The 21,135-nt window shown below is 33.6% G+C and overlaps 1 protein-coding gene across 1 annotated transcript in view; it reads right to left on the reverse strand.

Moving 5' to 3' along the window:
• The window catches only part of LOC129227009 (uncharacterized), a 122,819-nt gene extending 105,572 nt beyond the window's left edge, over nucleotides 1–17,247 (reverse strand). The window contains exons 1-4 of the mRNA XM_054861639.1: nucleotides 17,122–17,247; nucleotides 11,165–11,245; nucleotides 9,567–9,737; nucleotides 416–570 (exon numbers count right to left, since the gene is read on the reverse strand). Coding sequence (XP_054717614.1) covers nucleotides 416–570; nucleotides 9,567–9,737; nucleotides 11,165–11,245; nucleotides 17,122–17,208 — 494 coding nt within the window. The 5' untranslated portion in view covers nucleotides 17,209–17,247. The remainder of the gene's footprint in view (nucleotides 1–415; nucleotides 571–9,566; nucleotides 9,738–11,164; nucleotides 11,246–17,121) is intronic.
• Between the last annotated feature and the right edge of the window lie 3,888 nt (nucleotides 17,248–21,135).

A 21,135-nucleotide genomic window follows, 5' to 3' on the forward strand; every position in this document is an offset into this window, starting at 1 on the left:
TTTTTGAGGTTTATATCAGAGTAATGTGTTCAGTTACCATGTTTGCAAAGTTTCAAACCTTTAGAGTTAAATACTTATTTCGTTAGAGCTGTTCGTGTAACAAAAAAAAAAAAAAAAACCTTGAAAACTTGGTTATGAGAAAATCAAGAAAGAAAAAGTAAACTTCAGTTACAAGCAGTGCAATTGAGTTTAGTAAATTTCTTCTAGATTTCTCAATAATTCACCGACTTAAAAAACAATTGCGGATTTAGAATGAAGATCACTGGGGCTCTCTGAATTTCTCAAAATCTCAAAATCGTCTTCTTTTTTTTTTCAAAAATTAGGGTGTTCGCCTACCTTAAATCAATACAGTATTTTAATCAAAACCTAATCGGCTTTTCTTCAAAGTAAAATTAAGATTTCCTCGCAATCTCACCTTCGCTGCAAGCGCTCCATGGAATCGACTGCTTCTTGCAGCTGCTTGATCTGCGCCTCCAGGTTGGCGACGTCCTGCTTCAGGGTGTGCGATCGGTTGGGCAGTTGGGACAGCCTGTCGATGACGAGCTCGTTGCGAAGCATCATCCCAGCTTCCTGAAACGACGAGGCTCATGTTTATGCATGGACATCAATCCCGAGTGAAGGATTTCACAGGCAAGCGCTTGACGCGTCAAAACAGACTTTCAACGAAATAGGGGCTGCTAAGCTCTAAATGGAAGACCTCGGTGCGAGAAGGGGACAGTGTGACATTAAAAAAAAGTTAAGGAATAATAAGAAATGTTTTAATAACTCTAATTTAAAGATTTTGTCTTCATATTTAATATGTTAGAATTCGTGTCTCTTAATACGTTAGAGTGTTTGTGGATATCATATGCAAGTAATATGGCTTGCTACACAGATGCTACAGCGAAGCGATATGGCGCACAAGCACAAATTAAAAAAAAAAAAAAAATAATAATAATCAGATTTTCTTAAACAAAATTCCTTTGAGGAATTCTGAACTGGTCAAGGGTATTAAAAATAACCCCCCTCAAAACAAATTAGTTCTCTCTACAGATAGAAACACATAGGAAACATTTTAAACCAACTAACTATAGGGGAGGGTGACCCAAAGCGGGTAGATCACCCACATCGGGTAGGCCTTCGTTTGTCCCCGCACAGTGTGTAAACGGCGATGCATACATGTATGTCGTGTTTACCCGAACACCCCCGAGTTTTAATTAGTCCCAGCAAAGCAGCAATGAAGCGGCACGGCGCAACCAGTCTTTTTTTTTTTTTTTAAGATTAATTTCTTTCTTAAAAAATGAAGTTTGTAACTTGTGATTAGTCGAATACCAATTTATTTTTTTGATTGTCAATAATATTACGTTATTCTGACACCATCCACCTATAAACTACGATATTCATTCCGTTTTTCTTTAAATTATTGATTTTGAAGTTATAATTATTAAAATCAAAAACGTGCTTTTGTGCAAAGCGGGTCGGGCAAAGCGGGTATAGGATTTAATCATGTATTTATTTAACATTTCTTGACATATGTGCTGACTTAAATTTTCTATTTCAATAGGATGAGTATAATTTTAAAAAGAAGTAATTTTTTATGATGGCAATTAATTAGTCTATTAATTTAATCAGTCTATTAATTTAATCGGTTATTTCTTAATCTATTACAAACAAATGTATGGACTTTAAATTGGATAAGTATAACTTTTTTATGTATATTTTTTTATAATGATAGGTAGCTAGTCAACTAATTTAATCATTTATAACTTCATATTTGATTGGCAAATGTATCAAATCACAATTAGTTAAGCTTACCCGCTTTGGGCCCCCTGGTAGGGCAAAGCGGGTTTTTGAAGTGTTTGTAGTGTTTGATAATAAATAAATATTAGGTTTGAAATAATACACAAATCACTTTTTATTTTGAAGTTTAAGAACCCTGCTAGGAAATAAAACCAAAATTGTTGCGATAATAATCCAAAAACTATAGCTTTTGAGAGTTCTTCGAAAACCTACCCACTTTGGGCCACTCTCTACTATCAATAGACGTGTCTCAATAGCCAAAGAAGACTCCAAGTATCTAGGAGTTACCTTAGATTAATATATGCAATTTAGAAGACTATTTTGAAAATTCCTGAATGTATTTTTTCCTCCTATGGAGCTGTTCATTAATGAATCCAATCATTCGCAGACCGAGTGCGATGACCCGATGTGGCAACCATTCTTTCATGTGGTATCTCTTTTAAGTTTTCGATTTTTCAATTTTATTTTTATATGATAGGGTAACATGTATGAACACCATAGGTGAAAAAACTTTTGCGATACGATAAGTATTTTTTTTAAAATTAATTTTTAAAGTTCAAGCGATTGTGACGTCAAATGGCACAGGAAGTGACGTCATGCGCTCTTCCGCTGCGGGAGAAGCCGAAGGACGTGCAGTTGGCTTCGAAGACGAAACGTAAGGCTTACCTCCTTGCGTTTCTGGAACATTAAATATATCATCCTCTCGGAAATATTCAAATACCATCATTGATGTTACTTGAGGAAGATTATTAGATTGTGCTTTAACAAATCCGGCCTCCATAGTGTGTTCAAAAGGATTATTGAATTTCTAAAAAATACAAATATCAGCGCGCTCAAAATGTCCGTAGCGAAAACAAGGGATCTTCGGCGGAAGGCTGCCCATTAGTGCCCTGTGACGTAAGCTCGTGACGTTTCAGAAAAGCGCACTTTAGCGCGTGGATTTTTAAAAAATCATTAAAAAATCAATCGCGGTGTTTTAAAATTCGGCGATGGTGAATTTTTTAGTTTTGAGGGTCAATTAATAATATCCAATAGTCAAAATATGAACATTTAATAGGATGCAACTTCCCTATTTGACGCCCAGTTTCTTCACTGGATGGACGAACCTCGGTTTTTATCGATGCGAAACAGCACTACAGAATAATTTTTATCCAGTGCATTTTAAAGCCAAATGAAATACTTAAAGGGATTTTTACATGACGCACAATAATACGACATGAGCGCTGACGATTTTCTGCATCGTCGAAAACCCACCGATTGGCACCGCGGGTTAAAAATCGGGGTCACGGCGTGTAGGACTAGGGTAACGGAACCAGTAACAGACAAGGGTCCAGTAGCAGACAGTCGTAAGCTTGGATTTAAGTAATAAGAATTTCAGGCAAGTAAAACTGATGCTTCTGCAACCTATGAATACGGTGCCACCATCTAGTGTTATCAGGGTGAATTTTATGAGTCAGTTGGTATTTACAAGGCAGTGGTGGGAGGTTAATTACAGCCACCACGAGATCTGTCGGTGTTTCATGTTCATTTGAATTTAATAAGGTTTTAGACCTAAAAATAAAAAATTTTTGCACATTTTGAGGAGAAAAGGAGAATTCTGTACATTACTCATCCTTTCCTCATCCTATCTGTTACTGGGTATAATCAGAATTGTAGGTGTCTGTTACTGGCGGTCGAACCTTTGTTCGACATTGAGCAACTAAAAATAGAATTAACTAATTCAGAGGATCCAGAAGCTGCCAAACGTTAGATGAGATGTAGTTGCATGAGGGAAAAATAGTTTTAAGTCTAAATACATTAAAAGGCTCAGAAAATTGAGTTAACCTGAGAGCAATGTCTTAAGCATGTCTGTTACTGGTGCCGTCACCCTAGTACCTTTCTACCACACTATAACGAAGCTTCGTTATCCGCTGTGTAGTTCGCAGGTCGCGTTTACATTCAGTCGTGCAGAACATGTGACTGTTATCTGGCAGATATGATCATCTTTAACTTCTTCGTCAGTGATACGGACAAAGAACTGTATATCATTTTTGGAATTTTTTAAAATTAATTTAATGCAGATGTTTTTGCCAAATTATTAAAGTTTCGACAAGAACTGCATTTTAGCTATAAAGATATTACTACTAATTCCTTTTTAAAACGTCGCTTTAATTATTTATTTAACGGTTATGTTGACATATTTTTTTAATATCTACTTTTGAATTTTATTTGGAAACATAAAACTGTGAACTATCATTTCTGCCCTAAAGGACAGAGTACTTTTGAATGTGACTCTATAATACTACCTTAATGAAGATAAAAATAATACTGATTTTTGGCGTCAGTAACAAATTAATTAAATGATACAAACACATTAGGGCTAATTGAAGTTTCAAGTACTTATCAGTAATAAACTCAGTTCTATCGAAGCGATTATTAAACGCAATCTACAAAAAAAAAAAAAAAAAAAAAAAAAGAAAGAAAGAAAAAAGAAATGAAGATTTCTGAATAAGATTAAAAAAAGTCTGAACTATTTACCGTGAAAGATTGATTGTATTGATTTTCAGTATGATTGATTCATTGTTCTTGTCATTATGACTCTACGGAGTTTAGTGACTGCCACACTGTCAGTCTTAATGACAGTCATTATTTTCAATCACTATTGTCGATAACACTAGGTAATAACTGTTAAAAGGTATTAGCAGTTATTACTGTGTGAGCTTATTATGTGTGATATCATCACCTCTTTTTTGGAAAAATAGAGAAATTAATCTTAATCACCTCGAAGTGAATGGAAACTTTTTTTCTTTCCCGAAAATCCCGAAGATTTTTTTTTGTTTATGAAAAGTTATTTACGGGGAAGATTCATACTAGTTAATTGCTTTTTTTTTTCTTTTTAGGAACTTAGAAGGAATAAGTAAACTTGTACAATATTTAAAGAAATGCTAACAAATATTTCGATGACAGAAACGTACATATATTCACAGCAAATTATAGCATAGTTCATTAAGATTATTCCTCACAAATATTGCATATTCCGTAATTAGTGTTTCAGTGAAAGGTATAAAATATTTGTTACAAAAGACATTTTAAGAAAAATATAATACATTCTAACTATTCACTGATTTTGCATTATTAAGATTTGAGCACCAATCGGCGATTTGCAGATATTATTATTCTTCCTTTTTACAAAAAGGAAAAAAAAAGAGAAAAACTTTCTCGAACAAAGTTCATTCTGAATGCAATGCTTTTTGCGATAGGTACAACAAAAGAAGTTCTAGAATTCATTAATCGTAAAAGTCATTGTTGAAATTTCTCCTTTTTTTCCCCCCAGGATGAAAGAAACTACAGTTCAACTTAAAGCGTTCCCAAAGTATTCTGTCTCAGATTAGAATTTTCAATCAATTTTATCTTCTGACGCAGTGAAGATCATTTCTAATCACGAAAGATGGTTGCAAATGAGGTTTATTCAAGGGTTTTTTTTTTTTAATGATGATTTTTGTTTAATTTTTTAGCGAAAAGTAAAATAATCCTGCGTAATAGTTCTCATAGAACAGATTATTTTTACATTAAAATTTTCTTGTTTTATAAGTAAACACAAATGATTGAGATTTTAAATGTATTATTATTTTTTTTTACTTCTATATTGAATACCATGGATTTGCAATTGAAGCTTACAATTAAAACGCGATAGTGAACACGCTTATATATCCAATAGAACTTTTGCCTGAATATGACGCAATCTCTCTCTATAAAGAAAAATGGTATTCCGCTCCAGGGCCCGACTAACAGTTTTGACGATGTTGGGCACGAACTTGATTTGGTGCCTCCAACCTCCCCCATTCCCCTACCTTATTGTAGATATTAATTTAATAGTTTGAGACTTAAATATTTACTACATCAATGGTAAATATGGTAATGTTTTACATTCTATTCTAAATTGCGAAAATATTATAATGTGAGATGTTTCAGAACTTCCTGGTGGCAATCTTTACTAATAATAAAGCTGAAAGTCTCCCTGTCTGGATCTCTCTGTGTTCGGATAACTGTCTGTAAGGATCTCTGTGACGCGCATAGCACCTAAACCTTTCCGTCGCTTTTCATGAAATTTGGCACAGAATTAGTTTGTAGCATGGGAGTGTACACCTCGAAGCGATATTTCAAAAATTCGATTTTGTTCTTTTTCTATTCCAATTTTAAGAACATTTTCCCGAGCAAAATTATCATAAGATGGACGAGTAAATTAACAAGTTATCATAACGTGGAACCGAAACATGGGCAAGCCAATTAGCGAGAATTGTAAATATACAGGCGAACCAAAAGACCTTTTAATTTTCTGCTACGGGCAAAGCCGTGCGGATGCCACTAGTAGAACATAAATATCAAAAATATTTCTTATGTAACAATTAAAATGTAATAAAATGTAAGGCTTGTAGTGACTTTGAGATTTGGGAAAGAGGTTTTAATTTTAAATAGAATTTTTTTTCTAGACTTAATATTTGCTTTTGCTATGTTGCAATTTGATTTTGCCTTATTTTTTAAAAACTTTAGCTACACACTTGGGGCCCCCGAAATGTTGGTGCCCTGGACCCGTGCCGATGCCTTAATCTGGCCCTGTTCCGCGCTAACCCAAACTTACAAAATCGTAGAAAGTAATATTAACTTTGTCAATATAAATAAAAAAATAAAATAAAATAAATAAAATATAAAAAAAAATAAATAGTTTCAAAGTAAAAAAAAAGCTGAATATACCAAGGCTTAAACATTTAACCATGGAACTTTATTTTTGGGTTCCTCGTTCACGGTTTTTCGTTACTATCTCAAATGTCGAGTTAAAACAGGAAATCTGCAGAAAGCCTTTTGCATTACAAATGTCAGTTTTTTGGGGGGTGGGAGGTTGATCTATTTAGTGCTAGATACGTATTTAGGTTTTTTAGTTTCAGATCAAATTTGGATCGGAACTTAGCTATTAGTAGTCCAACTTTCACTTGACTCACCCTATTCAATTGCTTTCCAAATATAGTGGCTATATATAACGCAAATAGCTTCTTCCGTAAACATGTGGCTTTTTATATAATTTTAATCTTGAGTTGCTTTACCTGAATACCCAGAGAGCCCTAAGAAGAAAAGTACAAAAAAAAAAAAAAAAAAAGTTGATAATGTTAAAAAAAAAAAAAGTCTAAAGTAGCAAATGCTTTTTTAATATATTTGCTTATTCGGTAGTGGTACATTGAGTAACATTGGCGGATTCAACATCAGTTTTTCCTAAGTAAATTCGTATCTAGTTTTTTTACAGTCCATTTGTTTGCTGTCTCAATTCTTCAAACAGCGAAGTTTCACTCAAGACCAGAAATGTAAATAATGCGTTTTATACCATTTTATTGATTTAACCTAATAAATTTTCCTCTGAAAAGGTTTCTTCATTCAAAATTCTTACAGTTGACAGCGCCATTTCTCTTCGTTCAAAACTAAGATCAAGGAAATTTACAGGTAAACGCCACCCATTATATGCATGCAATATGTTGAAATCTGCTATGAAGCTTGATCAGAGCATCATTTTACTTTCCAAGGTATGTATTTCAAACTGAACATTATGTCTACAATTCGGTATAAACTAATAGTGTGACTTGGAGTGCAGTGAAGGTCGAAACATAACCCAAACCTATTTTAGAAACATATTCTTATTTATTAATGATGCATTCAATCCTACATAATCAGTTCTGAGGCTTGTTCCAATTGCAACTTTATCCACAATAGAATATGTCTTCAGATGAATTTTCTAAAGTTGTGACATATGCTTCATGCATATTTAAATTCTCAAGGACTTTTCCAAACCATTTAGTTACTACCCTAGTTGAATGCTGTAATTTCTATTTTCGTCCCACCGTAAATTTAAGGCATAACAAAAGCAGCCAGAAGAACTAGGCCAAGTAATATTATATTAATTTGAATTTTTGGCATCTTGAATTCAAATTATGTTTTTCGCAATCACGAGCGTGTGTGTATGAATGCGCGTGTGTGTTTGTGTACGCGCATGTGTGTGGGTGCGTGTGTGTGTGTATATGTATGCATGTGTGTGCGTGTTGTGTATGCAGTGCTGTGTGTGTAGGCGTTCGTGTGTGTGTGTATGTAGGCATATGTGTCTGTGTGCAGGCATGAGTGTGTATGTGTGTAGGAGTGTGTGTTTGTGTCTGTGCGCAGGCATGAGTGTGTGTATGTGTGTGTAGGCGTGTGTGTGTATGCGTGTGTGCATAGGATATGGACGCAACCTGGAGACGGCTTTCGCAAGAGGAGCAGCATCGTGAGGCAGGTCGACGCGGCGGTGGTGCTGGCAGAGGGTGCTGGTGGGAAAATAAAATGATAGGAATTCAAAACAGTCAAATGAGAACAATAAGCAATCGTGATTGCTCAAAAAAAAAAAAAAAAAAAAACAGCTATAGGTATTTGCTGCAAAAATACATGTTCCCGATAGTCGATTGACTCATGGATAATCGGAAGTTTACTGTAATTAATTTCTAAACTTCCACTAACAACTTTTATATTCGAGTTTGAACTTAAAATAAACTTTTATTTTGAGGAAGGGAAAAAATTACCATTTTCAACTAAGTTTCTAGTTCTTCCATCGTCTTACATGCTGGTCATTCTAAGTTTTACTGAACAAGACTTTCTTGGCAAAGTGTCAGATCATTCCGAAATTTAATAATTTCCGCCTCCTAATGCTGTTAAAATATGTGAAACTGCACGAGTTATATTTTATTTCGCTTCGCAGCTTCAGTTTTAAAAGACTTCCTCTTGCCAGAAGTATTCGAAGTTAAACATTTTATTTTATTTTGGATGGAACATAAGTAGTTTTTTATAATCCACAAAATGTCTGGTGCAAGCCAAACTTTAAATGATTTTATTAAATTTATGCAAAAGCTGTGTTGTGTTTTGTTTCCAAGCACTTATTTTTCGTCTTAATTTCGTAATCAGAATCTTAAAATATCCTTTAAAATGGGAGTATTCCATGTTATATTTTTAAATTAAAATTTTGTGCAAATATTTTGAGAGCAAAAAAATAACGAAACAAGTGCTTCAAGTTTAATATTGAATTTGCTGTTGCTGTATTTAGCTTCTTGATAAGCGTTGCTTAAGAGTATGTGAAATATTTTGACAAGGCATTTATGAGCTTCACCAAATGTTCCATGATCATTTTTTAAGCCTACTTTTCTGTAACAGCTTAGTTTTTAAATTGATGATATAACTTTAAAACAAAACTTAATCTAATCTTCATTCGCGGGAAAGATAGATTGGATGTAAACAAAGAATTGCGCTATTTGGTGACTTCAGTCATGTGTTTGGCTTGGACAAAAACAAATTGGAGGCAAGCAGACGGCGAATGCCAACCCTATTGATTAACTTTCTTTTATTCAAGAGAATTGCCATCTACATAATCCGTGGGCAGACTGTATTCCGTAAAGTTCTAGACTAGGAATTCTGAATAGTAGACACTTGCTACCAAAGTCACAAAAAAATCTTTTACACGTTTAGTACCTATTTTTTAAAAACAGTATGCACTCGGCGCAAAAAATAAATAACACATTCTAGTACCCACAGCTATTAGTAATGCTATCAACAAAAGAGAAGCACATGATCGCCAATTTTGGCGGCAAGGAATTGAATCTTTGGCAGCCACTTTCAACGAAAAGGTCGCCCTTTAGTGACTGGCGACCGTTGATCTATAGCTTTATTATTCCGTGAACAGACTTTGGTGTACTTAGTTTTATTGAATCTGCAAAAAGACTGCGATGCGTTTGATCAAAACTTACCATCTGGGCCGGATCGTTCTCCATGTAGGGAGGGTTATAAAGATGTTTGTTGTTCTGCTGGGAAGGCTTCTCCACATTGAGTGAACGGATGAAATTGGTCAAGTCTGCTTTCGTCTTCACGGCCTGGGCAGCACTGGCAATGTTCTCATAATGGTTGGTCTGTTCGCGTGTCTGAATAAGAAACACCACGCTTGTGAGTTACTTGCACATATGCAAATATGCATTATGAGAAATGTACACTTATGTACATTTCTCATAAAAAAATTGAAATGTTTAAAACAAGACACTATTTTTCAATTAAAGACTAAAAAAAATGTGATTTTTTTTTGTCTTAACGGAATTTCATCAAGAAAGAATTAATTTGAACTTTTCTGTATTTTCGAGTTGAATTACGAACTGAAAACATAGATACAGTGTAATCAACTTTACTTTTTTCACTTACTTCAGTAATTCAACCTCTATAAATCGCAAATGCAAATCAAACACTAGCAAAAGTAATACCCCCCCCCCCCCCCCAAAAAAAAAGATCGTTCGTTTGAAAGAAAACTGCTGTTTTTTGACTTTTGAAGCTTTTTCTCAACTGCTAAGCACTAATAACAAGAAAGCCAAAATCGCTGTTTTCTTGTGAATCTTAAAAATGAATTTTATTGCATTCACATTACAGCTTTTTAGATTATAACAAGCATTTTCGCTTTTATATGAGAGTAAAAAACCATGTGATGCGCATCAAAACTTTGAATACTAGGTCAACGTTTTCTGGAAAGACTGTTGAGAGCCTCCCTGAAGGTTAATTCTGGCTGCTACGTGAGAGCTATGCCCATAGAGTAAAGCCGCGCAAACAGTAGCAATTCCAAAAATCTCATCTACAACTTGGCAGGACGAAAAAATCTCATGTGAAAAACTTATTTCTTGAGCATTCCCAATAACCCGGCATTATCACAAACTAGGCTATTTTTTTGCTTCATATTAGGTCGAATGTTTGAGGCTCTATTGTACAAAAAAAGTGGTGAAATAAATGTCTATAAATGTTAATAAATTCTCCTACAAACGTTAAATATGTCTATCACAACGAAAATATATTACAAGCTTCATATTCTCAGCATAATGACAAAATTGCTAGCATATATCCAATGGACTTGGCGATTCTGCTTTAAGTCTGGTTTTACTGTAGTCTGGTTAGATACTTTGTTGCTTCATACCCTATCATTTACCTTAACTTTTTTTGTGCGACCACATCATGTTTGCGGATACGGAGATCGGTTATGGTTATTTCAGACTATTGAGCCCAAAACAAATGCAAAACTACAGTATTTGGATATTGCGACTCAGCTATTTCAGTATTTTCTTGCAAAGCATATTCATATTACGCTTTTAAAACTTCAAAAAAAAAAAAAAATAAAATAAATAAATAAAAATAAATAAATAAATAAAAAAATAAAATAAATAAATAAATAATAATAATAAATGCTTTTACAAACTACACGCATTCTTTTTTATTTGAAATAAAGTAAAGATATATTTTTTTAAGTAGAAAAATCAATAATTTTTTCTATTTATGTTAATGATTCATTATGAATTAAAATCATAATTTCACGTACCTTGCTAAGCAATAAATCAGCAACAGAAAGAATAGCTCCTGAAATGGTATCACTTAAATCAGTGTAAACCTCTTCTAATTCCTAAAAAATAAACCCTGTTTATTTCAGAAACTTTACCTCAGGTTAACATAGACATGCATAACTATAGCTAAATATTCCATGAGGATCACAATCTTGTTTTCTATTATTAATGGTTTTTTGATGAGACATATTTTTATAAAACTTGTATGTATTTAGTACCTGAATTTTATTAGGACATGGAAGGTTAAATGCCGGTTCTTTTTTCCTCTGCAATCAAAATATCTAGATTTAAATGATATATATTAAAAATTGCTCTGTGAAAAAGTATCACTTCTTGGCAGTAGTAATGACACAGCTCAAAAATTAAGCGTTCCTCCATACCAGACACAATCAAACATCACGGAGTGTATTTTATCATTAATTAGATTTTGGGAAGAGAATCGCGATCGTCCGTCCCTATTATTGAATGTCAACAATGATTTTCGATGGCACTTGATATTGCTGATGAACTTCGAAGTTATCTCCAGCTATGACACTGAACTCAATCAAATGGATTAAATTTTTGGGATGTTTCGAAAAGTGAACTTTAATTTAATTAATGGACTTTAACTTGATGTTATTGTTGTTTTGGCTTCATTCGTAAGCCCACAAGCAGATTAATCAGTAACATTTTTGAATTTGAAGCGTTATTACCAGGTATAACTTAAAAAAAAAAAAAAAAAAAAAATCACAACTAGAGCATTAATTGTATTTTTATTGGCTTTACTTCACTTGCTCTGTCTTTGGTTGGGATAATTGATTAGGATAAGTTTTTATAAGGTTACCAAAAATGAAAATGAATAATAGTAATTACGACTTTAATTTTTAATCAATTCATAAATTTATTCCTGGATTGAACTTAAGCAAGCATAGTTAGTGGATTTTGGGCATCTGAAACTTTTGAAATAATATAGCTTTTCGAGGTTTTCGTGGATTCAAATCATAAATTTAAAGTGCTTTAAAAAACTTCTTTCATCAAATAATTACTTTATTTGCAATAAGTCATTGCTTAAGTATTTATTATGAATTAATTTTCTTCTTTTTACGTTACGTATATATTTAGTTTTCAACCAACGGTTTTCGATTTTTTACTTTTGTGTAACTATTACCACATTATTTGCGTAACTTATTTTGCATCAGTTCTGAAGTCAAGACCTTACATTTTAAAAATTAAAAGAAGTTGGTATAACTGCTAAGAAATAGCATTAAAAGAACACTTTTATGTCGTTTCTAATTAAAATTATTTTTTATAAATAATAATAACAAATTTTCTTTTCATTTTAAATCGGTGTATTTTGAAATATGTGCAGTTTCGTGGGACTTTATATGTATTCATCAGAATCAAATTTCTATTTATTGTATCAGTATCTCTTGAACCGAGTCAGTTATCTTAGTATGAACATGCACCTTTGCAAAATTTGTCTCATGTATTGCTGACATCCGTCAACAAACTCAAACAAATTGTAAAACCGTTGTATCATATAAACACAAGACTTGATTATAAATATCATCGTGTTTAGTTCTAAAGTTCAGTTCTAAATTAATACCTGTGTACGAACGAAATATGCAATTTTTTTTTTTCATGCTGCAAGTTAATGCCTTGCAAATAGTAATTATAGTAACAGCAATAATAGTACTACTAATAATAAAAATGACTAAATACTAATATTAAAAATACTAATAATAAAATAATGGCTATAATAACTAGTATGTTGTGGCAATCACGAAACTTTCTTCTATATTTTTCTTTTTTTTTTTCTGATCCCTCCCCATGCTTGACGAGGAAGCAATATTCCCAACAAAATAAAATTACACATGCAAAAACTTGACGACCATTTCAATGTCTGAATAATTGCAAAAGCAAAGCAAAGAGCGAAAATTGAAAGTTATTTTGAAAACCTTGCTTGAACTAATTACAAATATTTTATTTATTAACAAACATAAGATGGCAACAGTTAAAAATTTTAAATCATTGAGATAATATTTCCGATCATTTCCATACAATTGAAATCACGAGAAATACGCAGACGACAATCTATTACGATTTATCTTTCTTATTGTTGCATTAATAAAGCTATTTTTATTCGGGGAAAAAAAAAAAAAAAAAAAAAAAAATCAACACCTCTTGGAGCGATTGGCGTCAAAATTGAACCAAAACCTGTTTACATATGGATTGACATATATTCCAAATTTCAACCAGAACGTAGCATTACTTCTTTAGAGCACTCACAATGGAAAAAATGAACGGGCGATTGCGCTACGCCCTTTTTAGCTGTTGACATCAAAATAAAATCAGCTCTTTTGCCCACTAAGGGCTACTTGCTGATAAATTTTTCTTTCATTCCGTTCATTATTTCTTGAGATACAGCAGTCACAATTGACGACAAAAAAGTTCTATAGCTCAACCCCCGTTTGAGTTATTGACACCAAAATTGAATCAGCACCTGTTCCTGTTAATGGCAACATATGGACCAAATTTTGTTTGATTCTGCCCGTTACTTCCTGAGGAATAGCAAGCACACGTAACTCAAAAAAGTCCCATTGCTTCACCCCCTTGAAGGAATTCGCACCAAAAGCCAATGGGCACAAGTTCACATAAGGGCACATATGTGTAAAAAATTTCGTTCGATTTCATGCGGTAGTTTTTGCTGTAGAGCTGCCACAAAAAACTGGTCACACACACACACACGGACATACACACAGACAGACAGACATTTTCCAAAAATAACCGAAATGGACTCGGCACACCTCAAAACGTTCGAATCCGTCAAAATTCGAAAATTTGCACGAATCCAATACTTTCCTCTATATATTAGATATAGAAGAAAGTAAAAGTTAATAATGACTAAATTAAAATGATGACTATAATAATAAAAATAACGATAATATTAATAAAAGTAGTATTAATGGTACTGGCTTAACAACAATAACGCTAATAATAGCACTAATTATAATGCTAAAACTACTAATACTAATAAACATAATAATGATTGCTATAATAATAACAATAATAATAGTAATTATTGAAATAATAATAATAATGATAATAAATAATAATAATAAAAATGATAATAATAATAACAATAAAAATAAAAATAATAATAATAAAAATAATAATGATAATAAAAAAATAATGGTGATGATGATTATAATACTAATAATGATAATAATGATAATAATAATAATGATGATAATAATAATAATAACGATAACAATAATAACGATAATAATAATAAAAAATAATAACAAAAATAATAATGATATAAATAAAAATAATAATAATAATAATGATTATAATACTAATAATGATGATAATAATAATAATGATGATGATGATAATAATAATAATAATAATGACGATAATAATAATAAAAATGATAATGATAATAATGATAATAATAATTAAAATAATGATAATAATGATTAAAATAATGATAATAATGATTAAAATAATAATAATGATGACAATTAAAATGGTAATAATAATGAATAAAATAATGATGATGATGATAATAATCATAAAACGAATATTATTATTAATATTACTAACAAAATCTTGATTCGGCATAAGAAAAGAGAACATTATGACTCATAAACATGAATATATTAGACGGAGAGCCCAGGGCCGCCAGACCTGACCAGACCTAAGTTATTTTGTAAGTAACAAAATGTGTAGGACAGAATAGAGTTAGCATGTACTTTCAACATACGTGTGTTTATTAACTTGGTCCGCGGGCCAATTTGCAGGTACTGGGTACTGAATGTACGCAAAAACAGTGCTAAACTAAGTTATTTTCTAAGTCTCAATTTTTATATTATGATACCCAGGGAACTATTCCAAGGCATTTTGTAAGCTGCCAGACCAATCGCATGGGCCAAACATCCCGCCAGACACAGTTAAAACAACCTACCAAACTACCAGATACGTCCCGTGGGCACTAATGGCTGCCAGTGGCGCAACCTTACCTATTTTCTAAGTCTCAATTTTTACTCAGAAAACTATTCCAAAGCATTTTGTAAGCTGCCAGACCAATCGTATGGGCCAAACATCCCGCCAGACACAGTTAAAACAACCTACCAAACTACCAGACACTTCCCGTGGCTTCCGTAATGGCTGCAAGTGGCATAACCTTACTTATTTTTTAAGTCTCAATTTTTATATTATGATATTGTGCAGCTCTGGCTAGTTGAGCTAAGACCTTGACTATATTTACCGATTTTAGGGGAGTTTAGTGAAAAATAGACGTGTTATTGGCTCGGATTTTAATTGGAATATTTTTGAACAACTACTGAGAAAGTTTCTCAACTCAACTTAGCGCCAATTGCCCCTCCCTATTTTCCGAAACAGAGGTAAACATTGTCAGAGTCGGAGCTCAACTTGCCAGAGCCGCACAATACTCAGGTAACTATTCCAAAACATTTTGTAAGCAGCCAGACCAATCGTATGAGCAAAACATCCTGCCAGACACAGTTAAAACGTCGCTGGGAGTACGAGCGCATGAAAAAAATAAGTAAAGTTATGGCTGTTTTTGGTACATTCAGTATCCCGTACCTGAAATTGAACCCTGGGTCTAAGTTAGCAGGCATAACTGGGGGACCTGATGAAAAAACGTGAAATGTGGAGAAAACGTAGATTCGGGGGACGTAAAATCGAGATTTCACTGAAATCCTATTTCATGTTTTTTTTTACTAGGTTTTCTGCTTTAGCAATATTGCTTTTTGAAAGCAGGCGATATTTTTCAGTGCTTAAGCGCAAAAATAATAGCGTCGCGCTCGTACTCAGAGCGACGTTTTAACTGTGTCTGGCGGGGTGTTTAACTCATACGACTGGTCTGGCTGCTTACAAAATGTTTTGGAATAGTTCCCTGAGTATCATTATATAAAAATTTAGACTTAGAAAATAAGTAAGGTTGCGCCACTGGCAGCCATTAGTGCCCACGGGACGTGTCTGGTAGTTTGGTAGGTTGTTTCAACTGTGTCTGGCGGGATGTTTGGCCCATACGATTGGTCTGGCAGCTTACAAAATGCTTTGCAATAGTTCCCTGAGTATCGTCATATAAAAATTGAGACTTAGAAAATAAGTAAGGTTGCGCCACTGGAAGCCATTAGTGCTCACGGGACATATCTGGTACTGTTTAACCACGGATTGTATGGAAAGGCAAACATCCGATTTACACGCGGAAATGGAAGCATCTATTAATTTTCAGGGATGTCAGATTTTGCAGATGTATGTTAGCCTCTAAATTAGGCAGAGTCTCATTCAAATGAGCAGAATACGCGCATAAAATTTTTATTTTTCCCCTCACTCAGATGGAGTCGCCTTACCTGGATGTTTGCCAATTCCATACAATCCGTGGTCAAACAGTAGTTTGGTAGGTTGTTTTAACTGTGTGTGTCGGGATGTTTGGCCCATACGATTGGTCTGGCAGCTTACAAAATGCTTTGGAATAGTTCCCTGAGTATCATAATATAAAAATTGAGACTTAAAAAATAACTTAGTTTAGCACTGTTTTTGCGTACATTCAGTACCCAGTACCTGCAAATTGGCCCGCGGACCAAGTTAATAAACACGCGTATGTAGAAAGTACATGCTAACTCTATTCTGTCCTACACATTTTGTTACTTCGAAAATAACTTAGGTCTGGGGGCTTTGGGCTCTTGGACTATATTGCCGACACGCGTTCAGAGCTTACAAGAAGCCTTTTTATAAGACGAAAAAAAAATTGAACTGCGATACATGAGAAGCAGCCCCATTGTAATATGTTTCGTATTTTTCTGTGCAGGAAAAAATACATTGTGCATGGGCATGTTCTTTTTTTGCAATTTGCGCATCACGACATATTACCCTCTCATTTGATCTCAGGCACAAAATCTTTTACCGTTTCTCTTTAACTTACTTCTAGAAGCTTCGGAAGCGTCACATTGGTGTAATGATCTATCATTCCATTTGCCGCATGCAGTTGCTGCACGTAAGCATTATGCATGTCGTAATACTCGGCCAACTTCGTATGACTCCTGTGGGATATAAGGTCGTTATACGCTTCCGTGTAGTCCATGTGACACTAAAAGTACAATGAAGAGTACGTTAGTACATTTCGTCTTTAGAAATTACATATTTTTCCAGAGTACGTCAGAAAAAAAAAGGATAACAAAGATGAATTTCTTCGGAAAGACATACACTGATAATATAATACAGGAGAAAGGGGGGGGGCAGATGTGAACGATTTTTTCATTCCTTTTTTTCAGAAAATATCAATTTCTCAGAGTTAAATGTCCCCATAATTAAATACCTTTGCTTTGTGTCATAGATTTTTTTTCAAATTTCTGAAAAAAATATTTCTTTACTTTATGGTATTTTAGAAAATTTTCTCCATTTGTTTACATGTGCGCTATAGGGGGAACGAAAATAAATGGAATAACTTTCAGAGCCCCAATCAACCGGTTGAACCACTTGTGGGTATGGGGAGACCCTGGTAGGTGTACGGGTTTCTGGAGGCCCCTTACTGCAATATAGTGGAATGCAATGAATCTCTTTAGTATAAATCATTTGCTCCAACATTTAGTTTCAATAACAGAGTTTTTTTTTTAAATACTAAGCACTTTTCATAATACACTCAGAAGGACAAAATAACTTTTCTGGGTCAGAAAGTATAATTTAAGAATTCCTTTTGTTTCGAAAATTCCAAGAAAATGACACCAAACGAAGAAAAGGGCGGCTCAAGTCATGAACAGACTTTCTTATCATTATCTAGCTTTCAATCATAACTTTCAGTGTTGAAACACGCATATTTTTCTTATTGGTACAGTTTGGTTTGAAATGACCAGAACCGCACTTTTCTTCGTTTGTGGTGTCATTTTCTTGGAATTTTCGAAAACTACAGGAATTCTAAAATTGTCCTTTCTGATCCAGAAAAGTTATTTTGTCCTTTTGAGTGCATTATGAAAAGTGCTTAGTATTTTTAAAAAGAATCTGTTATTTTATCCTTTTTAGTGTAAATGTATTTCAGAAATAGAATAGTTTTACCCTCATGAAACTTCCCCTTATTTTTTCATATAAATGCTCGGTACTAAAAGGGAAAAAACCTATATACGTGTCTAAAACTTGAAGCAGTTGTCACCAAAATTTAATCCTTGTTCCTCTCTAGGATTTATGCTTGCTAATTTCATACGTGCTTCAGAGAAGCCTTGATTCAAAATTTTCATTATGATTGCTTTTAACGTTACTGTTGCAAGGCAACAAAATTTGTAACAATGGTTTTTATATTTAAACATTTAATAGGGAAATTACATGAAATTTGCTGTTTTCCATCCTAACTGAAATAATAATATTATTCTAGAATTTTAATTTTTCAGCGCTAAGTTGAACCTTAAGATTTAGCAAATCATTTCGTGAAATCAAGAAGTCTCTAAGTGATCTCGTTGCAGAGATATAACCAAATCCATGCCTCAGATTTCTCCCAGACAATCAGGTCAAGTATAATAAAAGTGCTTAAAAATACTGCAGTTTAGTTATTTATTTGTTTCTCTTATCTATACTAATATTATAAAGAGAGAGGACGATTTTTTGAGTGTTTATACGTTCGAGGTAATCTCCAGAACTATTGCAACTATTTGAAAAAAATTTTCACTATATGAAAGGTGCCTTTAACACAGGCTATAATTCGAAAAAAATCTGATAAATAGTTCTTTTTTTGTTCCAATTTAGACCCAAATTTCACGTAAATTGCCTATTATTGGCTATTAAAGGGGTGAAAAATTACTTGTACATATTAATATTTTATATCGTTGAAAAGGGTGGAATTTTCCGCGTTCTAAGCAATTTGTTTCAATGCTCTAACTTCATTACGACGGGAGCAGTTTGCGTTTTTATCTCGAACTTTTTTAGGCTTAGCTGAAATTTTGGCAATACTTTCTTCGTTAAATCTATCAATAAAAAGTGAAGGAATTGTCCCACTGTTTTCTTTTTGACACCGTTGGAAAAAGCGGCCTTTTTGTACTCCAGAAATATCTCGACTTATGGTCGAAAAAATAACCTTCTATCTCCAAAAGAAAAAAAGTTACAAGCCATTAAAAATAAAGTTCAAATAAATCTAATCTCCATTAAAATTACTGATGTTCTGTTTCTTATTGCAATGGTTACGTCTTTTAGCTTCGCTTCATTTTAATTTCTTAAAGGTTAACAAACTTGGCGCCATGGAATTATTAGCAAGGGGAAAATGTTCTCGCCAAATCTGCATATTTTACGATCTACGTTATGATAATTGTCCCAGAAAATGTAGAAATTGCGGGAAGAGTTTGGAAACTAGGATTCTTAGCAATTTTCCCAATTGTCGCCAAATTTGTGGACGTCAAAGACCAAGGGCTAATGTACTTCAGCCATGGCCTTGCTGATAGTGACAGAAGCAAACAATTATAGCCCATAATTGATGATAGCGCCAAACCCCCCAGTTATCAAAATATCTTCGAAATTACTAATGAAAAGAAACCAGTGCATCGTAAAAGCAGCGGAGATGGAAGTTGTATTTTTACGCGCTTTTACATTTAATTCTAAAGAAGAACATTACTATGATTTAGCTGTCAAAACTTAATGATATCCAAATTAAATATCAATATGAAAAGTAACAAAGTTCGATTGAAATGAGGTTCTGGGGAGACGGTGTCACCGACAAGATTCTGATCTCAACGGATAACAAGTTCCATAGCAGTTTCAGATAGAAATTGGACTATCCCGTGTTCTTCAATTCATTTTGAAAACAATTTTTTACTTTCTTTGATCCCGGATTTAAACTTGGCAAGTTACTGTATAATTGAAGTGGGCACATGTTTTGGAAATTGTTTTTTGACGACCAAAACTTGCCGCAAGTTTAAAATCCGGAATCAAAGAAAATAAAAAAATTGTTTTCTGAATGAATTGAAAAACATGGAACAATTCAACTTCTGAGGAACAGCTATGAAACTTGGTACCCGTTTAGATCTGAACCATTTTATCGGTGGCACCGTCTACCCAGATCTTCATTTTGAACGAACTTGGCTCCTTTTCACATTTATGTGTTGTTGGTATTTTATTTTACAACGATCCACAGCGTACGGTAATGTCCACAGCCCTGCTATTTTAATTTCAGTAGGGAAAATAATGCCTTTTAAGCAATTCCATGTGTAACAGAAAGACAGTTTTTTGTGCTATTTTCTGCTCCGTGATGAAATGACACTTTTCTGAACCAAGTTTTTGGACTTATTAGAACAAAACGATATTTTTGTGAAATTGTGTAACAATTCAATCTTTTAACTGACGAATACTTTCGTGATAGAGAAGTAACAATAAGAAACTGTTAATTTAATTAATTTTTCATGCACTAGGTTGACATATTCAAGTTTATGCGTTTTGACGGAATGACTTCGGTGGAGTGACTTTTAAAGTCCATTCATTACTATAAAAATGACCATATTTTTAATTAAGTTGAAAATTGTTGCCTTTAACTTACATGACACCACTGTTGTTGTTTACGTGTCCATAGTTAATAATCATGGAAGGATTGAGGGCCGCAACCTCGAGATTTTGGACTTTTTTTATTCATTCACACACATAAGACATTATGAGAAAGATTTTCAGCGTAGAGAAAGGAAATACACCTCTCAGAGCATCCGAGGTTATCGAACCCACGTTTACCGGCACTGGAAGCGAAGTTTCTACCACAAAGCCACGAAGGCCCCCAGTGCATAATGAATGAGGCATAATGAGTGATATAGTTTACATTTTTCTTTGGCAAAGAAAAAACATCATTTGCAAAAGGGCTGGGTTCCGGTAGCGTGGTCGCTTGGCGCGTTAGGCGCTGAGCAGTTCAGTCTAGGATTATTGCTTTAAAGCAACCGTAAATGTACTGAATTGTTTTGGCGATTTGTTTTGAAAGAAA

This window comes from Uloborus diversus, chromosome 7 (assembly GCF_026930045.1).
Source record: "Uloborus diversus isolate 005 chromosome 7, Udiv.v.3.1, whole genome shotgun sequence".
Classification (NCBI taxonomy): Eukaryota; Metazoa; Arthropoda; class Arachnida; order Araneae; family Uloboridae; genus Uloborus; species Uloborus diversus.